This window comes from Ovis aries, chromosome X (assembly GCF_016772045.2).
Source record: "Ovis aries strain OAR_USU_Benz2616 breed Rambouillet chromosome X, ARS-UI_Ramb_v3.0, whole genome shotgun sequence".
Lineage (NCBI taxonomy): Eukaryota > Metazoa > Chordata > Mammalia > Artiodactyla > Bovidae > Ovis > Ovis aries.
The window spans coordinates 111442243-111451348 of NC_056080.1; the positions used below are offsets into that span (position 1 = coordinate 111442243).

At 37.3% G+C, this 9106-nt stretch overlaps 1 protein-coding gene across 1 annotated transcript; it reads left to right on the plus strand.

Moving 5' to 3' along the window:
- The first annotated feature begins 1774 nt into the window (after positions 1-1774).
- Positions 1775-3630, plus strand: LOC101120496 (protein SET). Its single transcript, XM_027971028.3, has one exon. The coding sequence runs from the start codon at positions 2140-2142 to the stop codon at positions 2971-2973; it is 834 nt and encodes a 277-aa protein (XP_027826829.2). The 5' UTR covers positions 1775-2139; the 3' UTR covers positions 2974-3630.
- The last annotated feature ends 5476 nt before the right edge of the window (positions 3631-9106 follow it).

Here is a 9106-nt window from a genome sequence, read left to right on the forward strand (position 1 = left end):
GACCACTTTCTAATCTCAGTGGGAATGAGTAGTGATGGATTAATTAGATAAACTAATTCCTACTAATGGATGTCTTATTCATTCATCAATTTGCAGTGTTAGTTGTTGGGCCCCTGAGACATAAAGTAAAATAGAGTCTAAATCTGACTGCCCTAGAGAAACTTAAAGTCTAGTGGGGGAAACAGATAATTACAGTAATGTGATGAGTGCTATAATAAAAATTGTATGAGGTGCTGAGGGAGAAGAAAGGAGAAAGCTCCTGACCACTGTTTTGGAAGAAAGGGTGTGTATTGTTGGAGGGGATTCAGAGAACTGATGCTTGGATTGAATTAGAGTTCTTCCAAAAATTTATGGATCCAGCATCACATGTATTTTGTTCAGGGTGCTGAAGGGCAGTTTTGCCAAAACAACTTTTTCTTTGTTTTCCACTACTTCTCCAAGAGTCCTCTCCATTAATAAAATCAGGCTCACTCCTATCAGCTAGGCTGCCTGACCCTACAATCCTCTTGAAAGATGTTTTGTGTTTCCCTCTCATTCTCCATATGCCTCTGGAGGTTTGGTGTTTCCCCTGGGTCCCTTTGATATTCTGAGACCTAAAGGCTCCAAACATCTTCAGAAAAATTGAACAACAACAAAAATTTCTGGTCCTCTGAGACACAGGCTACCCAGTTCCCATCTACTTACTCTGCATTGTACTTATTAAAGAGTCTGTGATATGGCTTACAGTTTTTCTTCCATTTCTATTTTAGACATTATTCTTGATGACTACCATGTGCCTCAGTTCCTTGACCTCCTTATATTCATTGAGTTCTCAATTTTCTTTCAGCCACCCATTCTCACAGTCATACCTTAGACCTTATCATTCCCTCTAGCTGCCAACCCCACCATCACTGCTATCTAAACAAAACTTCACTTCCATGGCCCACAATTCAGTAATCTTTCCAATCTATCCCATTCCATCAGACCTCTCTTTTATTATTCCTTTATTATTACTCTCCTCCACATCCAGCTTTGATTCCATGGTTCATAATTTTAGTAACACTCACCAAAACTCCAAACTCACTTGCCTTCTGTCTTTCATTGATACCATTTGACAGAGTACTAAACTGGATGAACCTTGATATATATATTTTATATACCTTCATCTCAGTATCACTACTTGAGAAATCTACCAAAGACAGGAGAGGTATCTGTAAGTTTATGATCACCACACTTCTTTTTACAACCAAGCTTCCCAAAGGGGAAATTTAATTTGCCTTAATTTCCTCAACTCCTGCTCATTTTTGACTTGTGCAATATGGATTCTACCCAACATGTTTTGCTTAATATCACTTCTAGATCATGAAGTAAATAGATATTTTTTGGTCCTCAATTTATTTGACCTCTCTGTAACATTTGGCACTGTTGCATATTCATTCATTCTTTCTTTTTTAAAAAATATAAATTTATTTATTTTAATTGGAGGTTAATTACTTTACAATATTGTATTGGTTTTGCCATACATCACCATGAATCTGCCACAGGTATACACGTGTTCCCCGTCCTGAACCCTCCTCCCACTTCCCTCCCCATACCATCCCTCTCTTGAAACATTATCTTCTTTGGCTTACAAAACACAGTGTTCTGTTGGTTTTCTTCTTACTTATATGGCTCTTCCGTCTCAGTTTTACAGACTCATTCCTGGCTACCTGGGTCTTAATAAGTTGTGTTCTTCAATCCTTGATTTTTTGCCCTCTTCTTTTCTCATACTTTACTCCCTTCTAAAATAATCTCGGAGATCGAGCAGCGAGCTGGAGCGCGGAGCGCGAGTGAGGGAGCCTAGCCGCCTGCCCGCCCGCCCGCCTGCCCGCCCGCCACCGCCGCCGCCGCCGCCGCCTCTCCTTCGTAAGCAGGAGCCCGGGCCGGGGCCCGGCACGCCGCCCGCCCCCCACCACAGCCCCTCCCTCGTCGTCAGGCCGCGAGGGCAGCGCGCGCGAGCCCAGGGGGAGGGACAGCGAGCGAGCGAAAGAGCGCCGGGAGGAGGCGGCCGGACCGGGCGAGCTCCCGCGCGTGTGGCGTGAGGGGAAGCCGCTGCCCGCCCCCACTTCGCCTTCCCTTCTTTCCCCCTCCCCTCTCCCCCCCCGACCGCGGAGCAGCACCATGTCGGCGCCGGCGGCCAAAGTCAGTAAAAAGGAGCTCAACTCCAACCACGACGGGGCCGACGAGATCTCAGAAAAAGAACAGCAAGAAGCAATTGAACATATTGATGAAGTACAAAATGAAATAGACAGACTTAATGAACAAGCCAGTGAGGAGATTTTGAAAGTAGAACAGAAATATAACAAACTCCGCCAACCATTTTTTCAGAAGAGGTCAGAATTGATCGCCAAAATCCCAAATTTTTGGGTAACAACATTTGTTAACCATCCACAAGTGTTTGCACTGCTTGGGGAGGAGGATGAAGAGGCGCTGCATTATTTGACAAGAGTTGAAGTGACAGAATTTGAAGACATTAAATCAGGTTACAGAATAGATTTTTATTTTGATGAAAACCCTTACTTCGAAAATAAAATTCTCTCCAAAGAATTACATCTGAATGAGAGTGGTGATCCATCTTCAAAGTCCACTGAAATCAAATGGAAATCTGGAAAGGATTTGACGAAACGATCAAGTCAAACACAGAATAAAGCCAGCAGGAAGAGACAGCATGAGGAACCAGAAAGCTTCTTCACCTGGTTTACTGATCATTCTGATGCAGGTGCAGATGAGTTAGGAGAGGTCATCAAAGATGATATTTGGCCAAATCCATTACAGTACTACTTGGTTCCTGACATGGATGATGAGGAAGGGGAAGGAGAAGAGGATGACGACGATGACGAAGAGGAAGAAGGATTGGAAGACATTGATGAAGAAGGGGATGAGGATGAATGTGAAGAAGATGAAGATGATGATGAGGGGGAGGAAGGAGAGGAAGATGAAGGAGAAGATGACTAATGGAACACTGATGGATTCCAACCATTTTTAATTTTCTCCAGTCCCTGGGAGCAAGTTGCAGTCTTTATTTTTTTTTTTCTCCTCTTGTGCTCAGTCGCCCTGTTTTTGAGGTCTTTTTTCTCCTTTATACCATGGTTCACAACTCATTTGGGGGAGGGAAATACCTTGAGCAGAATTCAGTGGGACAAGAATCTCTACCCCTTTCTGTTCCAAATTCATTTTTATCCCTTCCTGTCTCAACAAAAACTATGGAATCAACACCACCATGCTCTGTGGGAAAAAAAGAAAAACCTTCTGCTCCCTTAGCTCTGCTGGAAGCTGGAGGGTGCTAGGCCCCTGTGTAGTAGTGCATAGAATTCTAGCTTTTTTCCTCCTTTCTCTGTATATTGGGCTCAGAGATTACACTGTGTCTCTATGTGAATATGGACAGTTAGCATTTACCAACATGTATCTGTCTACTTTCTCTTGTTTAAAAAAAAAAAAACTTAAAAAAATGGGGTTATAGAAGGTCAGCAAAGGGTGGGTTTGAGATGTTTGGGTGGGTTAAGTGGGCATTTTGACAACATGGCTTCTCCTTTGGCATGTTTAATTGTGATGTTTAACGGACATCCTTGCAGTTTAAGATGACACTTTTAAAATAAAATTCTCTCCTAATGATGACTTGAGCCCTGCCACTCGATGGGAGAATCAGCAGAACCTGTAGGATCTTATTTGCAATTGACATTCTCTATTGTAATTTTGTTCCTGTTTATTTTTAAATTTTTCTTTTTGTTTCACTGGAAAGGAAAGATGATGCTCAGTTTTAAACGTTAAAAGTATACAAGTTGCTTTGTTACAATAAAACTAAATGTGTACACACACACACACAAAAAAAATCTCATCTAAGACTTAAATGGTTAAAAATTAATACCTTCATCTCAGACTTCTTTGAGTGCCAAATAGTATATCCAACTGCCTCCTTAGTATGTCTTCTTGTCATTTCAAACTCAACATAATACAAAACCAAATTAATAATGTCCACCATCTGAAGATACCCAGGACCCTTCCCAATAGTCCCTACCTGTGAATGGCATGTCCACCCATGTAGTAACATCAAGCCAGAAAACTTAGAGTCTTTCTAGACCCTTTCTTCTCCTTTAGCTTCAGTATCACATCAGTTATCAAGTCTTGGGAATTTTTCTACACCTCTTCAATCTGCTCACAAAGAATTGAAGGATTTACCTTTCTGGGTCTCTTTAATTTGTCATCTTAGTTCGAACTACCATTCTCTCTTTCCTATGTTATTTACATAGCTTCTTAATTGATCAACTTGATTACACTTTGTCCTAATTCTGGAAATGTTATGGAGTTAGAACCATCCTGATTTACTGATTGGAGTCAGAGATGGAGGAAACAGGAATCCTAGATGTTGTCCAAGTTTTTTAAAATATAAGTTTGTTTATTTTAATTGGAGGCTAATTACTTTACAATATTGTATTGATTTTGCCATACATCAACATGAATCTGCCACAGGTGTACACGTATTCCCCATCCTGAACGCCCATCCCACTTCCCTCCTCATACCATCCCTTTGGGTCATCCCAGTGGATTACCGGGTAAGTAATGTTTCTAATCATTGAGATAGAGACAGAGGAATAAGATGAGTTTTGAAACCTCAAATTTATTCTGTGTGTTGGTGGTGATTGAAGATATAAGGTTGGATGAGATCACCCAGAGAGTGGAACTTTAAAAAAGTGGAAGAAAAACCAAAGCTTGGGAAGTAGTGCTATTTTCAGTAAAATATTTTTCTAACTTAAGTGGTAACACTTAAGAAACAAAAACAAGGCTAGAAATTTCCACCACTGGGTATTCTTATGAGATACAGACTCTTTAACACATGAATTTTTGGTTAGATGACTTAGATAAGTGCTGGTTTAATGTCGTCTTTTCTATTTTATCATAAACTGTAGCAAGACAATGTCATGACTAGAAAACATCCAGGAATGTGACTACTTTTACTACTTGAAAATCATAAGTATCAATTTCAAATGAACCTGACAATCCTACTGTGTTTTCCTAGTCAATTGTTTCTGTTCATGTGTATGGATGGCATGTCACTTGAAATGTCTATCACTTCCTCCAACCCTCTTCCGTCTCAGATGATGAAATTATTTGTGATTTTATAGGGAAATTGAGGCAGTGAGAAGAGAACCATCCAACAATCCCAAATTTAAATCTACCAAACTGCTTTCTTCTGTGCCCCATTACAATTTTATCATATTACTGTGGATGAACTATCCTTGCATTTTGATAAAGACAATTATTACATTATGTACTAGGTCTTACCTGTCTCATCAATGTGAAGTTTTTCTCTCAGTTTTATTTTCCTACTCCGTGATGAATTGCTTCACCTCTCCTGCTACATTGCCAACAGTCTATAGACATGTCATAATCCCTCCTATCTTAATAAATTCTTTCCTTGATCTTGTACACGACTCCAGCTATCACTGTGTATGTCTGCTCTTCTTTAAAGAAAATATCTTTGAACAAATTGTCTACATGTGTACTCTTACTTTTTCATCTCCCCGTTCTCACTCTTACAACACACAGAATATTTAATAAAACATAAAGATACAATTTAACAAATATGTACAAAGCAATAACTAATTACAGCACAGGTAAAAAAAGTAGAGTTTTAAAATACCCCAGAGCTACTTCCCTGCTCCCAATATCTGATCCTTCCTTATCAAAGCATCACTCCTCCCTAGAGGTATAACACTGTCCCTAATTTATTTACTGTAAATTGTAACCTTCCCAAATATGTGTGTACCCCTACATAATATGGTTTGTTTTTGCCTGTTTTTGAAATATAACTATAACTGGAAATTTGCTGTATTTTTCTTCTTTTGTTTGATATTGTCTTTGTGAGATTCATCCATGACAGCATTGTATTTGTTCATTCTCATTTTTGTATAGTATTCTACTGTATGAATATATCAACATTATCTATTTTCTTCTTGATGGACATAGGATTATTCCCATTTTTAGGTTATTACAAAATGGCTATTATCAGTATTATTGTACATATGTTCAGATGCACTTAAATATGTGACTTTCTCTGGGGTATAATATAATTAAGAATGGACTTGCTAAATCACGCATATGTGTATCTTAAAACTTACTAGATAATGTAAGTTTCCCAAAGTATTTGCACCAAACTATACTTTCACCAGATCTATACAACAATTCCTTTTGCTGTTTATTCTTGCCAACATTTAATATGTAATATTGTCAAATCTCTTTAATTTCTTTCATTTTGACAGCTGAGTTATAATGCTTGATTGTAATTTAAAACTTATATAGTTAATTTTTATTTATTATTGGGGACCATGTAGTTGTCTTCCTTTATGAAACACCTGTTCAGATATCTTAGTAATTTTCTTCTTATTCATATTACTTCTTTATATATCCTGATTTAAATACAGTATAGCTTTCTCCTCCTCCTCCTTGTCCTCCTGTTCCTCTTTTTCCTCCTTCCCCTCCATCTCCTCTCCTTTTCTTTTTCCTCCTTCTTTTTATTTTAATTACTATCCTACTACTTGTAATAACTTGATTTCTAAAAGATTTCCCTTGAAGTCTTTCAACTGTTACATACATATTTTGAAATATATTTCCAAAACTCTAAATCTACATGGATGTACAACTGTTCTATAGCATAGTAATTCTAAAATAATGTTTTAAAGTTAATATATCATTATAAAACATCAACCTTGGTGCCCTATACTTATATTGCAAATTTGTAATGTTACTATGTTTACCTCATGGCCAGTCTATCTCTCTTCTCCTTATAAAATTTTCGTGTGTCACTTGTTAACACTTCTTGCTTATAGCATAATCTTTTCCTGGATGCAATGCTAATTGTATTTTTGGATTAACTTTGCATTCTATCTTAATTGGTTCTACTTTAGTTTGAAGTGGTGCAGTTTGGAATTGGCTAACAATTTAAAGCTCCTTTTCAAAGGTTTAAAAATAAAAATAAAACATATAGAAATACATTTAACCAAACTTGGCATTCAAAGACTTGGTATTGTATTTAAAAACTTGGCTCTACATAGTGAGGTAAAAAGTCACTTCATACCTTCTTAAATATGAGAAGAGATTATAATGTGATGTAACGGAGACAAAGGTTGTCTCTTTCTCCATCTGTCTCTCTTTCTCTTTCATCCTCCAATAACAAAAGCATCACATGAAAATCAAGTATATAGAGAGTTCACTGATCCTTACACCATGATGAATTAGGATGTAATCCTGAGATGCAAAGATGATTCATTATACGCTAATCAGTAAGTATGATATTCCAGGCTAACAGAATGAAAGAATAAAATCATATAGTCATCTCAATAGATAAAGGAAAAAGATGAGAAAATTCAATGTCTTTTCGTAATAAAAACTCTCAAAAAGTTAGGTATGAAAAGATGTACATCAATGCCATAAAGGCCATGTATGACAAGCCCACAGTGACCATCATACTCAATAGTGAAAAGCTAAAAGCTTTTCTTGTAAGATGGGCTTCCCTTGTAGTTCAGTCAGTAAAGAATCTGCCTGTAGTGCAGGAGACCCAGGTTTGATCCCTGGATTGGGAAGATCCCCTGGAGAAGGAAATTGCAACCCACTCCAGTATCCTTGCCTGTAAAATTTCATGGACAGAGGAGCCTGGTGGGCTGCAGTCCATGGGGTCGCAAAGAGTCAGGCATGACTGAGCGACTAACACTTACACTTATGAACAAGACAGAATGCCCACTGTCATCACTTCTATTCAACATAGTGCTGGGAATCTTAAAGTAGTTAGACAAGAAAAAGAAAAGACATCCAAATTAGGAAGAAAGAAGTAAAACTGTCTCTACTGGCAGGTGATATCATCTTACATATAGAAAACCCTAAGGATTCCACCAAAAAACCTGTTGAATCTAATAAATTCAGTAAAGTTGTATAATATAAAATCAACATACAAAATGGGATTTACCCAGCAGTCCAGTGGCTAAGAATCTGCCCTCGCAATGTAGAGGACATGGGTTTCATCCCTGGTCAGGGAACTAGGATCCCACATGCCTTGGGGCAACTAAGCCTCTGTGCCACAACTACTGAGCCCAGAGGTCACAACTAAGGCTGATGCAGTTAAATAAATAAAGAAATATATGTTAAAAAATAAGTTGTGCTTATGTACATTAACAATGAACTATCCAAAAAAGAAATTAAAACAATCCCATTTACAATAGCATAAAAGTTAGCAAAATAGTTTGGAATATGTGTAACCAATGTGGTGAAATATCTGTACACTGAAAACTATAAAATATTGCTGAAAGACATTGAAAAAGACATTAGTGATTGGAAAGATATCCTATGTTCATGGATTGATAGAATATATATTGTTAAAATATACATACTACCCAAAGCAATCTAGAGACTCAATATAATTCCCATCAAAATTCCAATGACATTTTTCACAGAAATTAAAACAAAAAAACACTAAAGTGTATATGGAACCACCTAAGACTGAATAGTCAAAGCATCTTGAATAAGAAAAACAAAGCTGGAGGCACACTTCCAAATTTCAAAATATGTTCCAAATTAAAGTAATCAAAACAGTATGTTACTGACATAAAAACAGACAAATAGACCACTGGAACAGTATAAAGATCCCAGAAATAAATCCACACATTTACAGTCTTCATCAAGGGTGTCAAGATCACACAATGGATAAAGGATGGTCTCAATAGTGGTGAGAAGACTGGGTATTAATGCATAGAATAATTAAGTTGAACTAAAAGTAGACCCAATATGTACTAAAGACTTAAACATAAGATCTGAAATTGTAAAATTTCTAGAAGAAAACTTAGGAAAAATGCTTCTTGACTTTGGCCTGGACAGTGATCTCAAAATCGCTGAAAATAAAAGCAAAAATAGATAAGTGGGATTGCATCAAACTAAAAAGCTTCTATACAACAAAGGAATCAAAATAAATAGAGAGATAAGACAGTCTATTGAATGGGAGAAAATATTTCCAAACCATACATTTGATAAGGAGTTAAACCCAAAATCTATAAGGAATTCAAAAAACTCAATGAAAACATGAAAACAAAAACAACCCCACAAC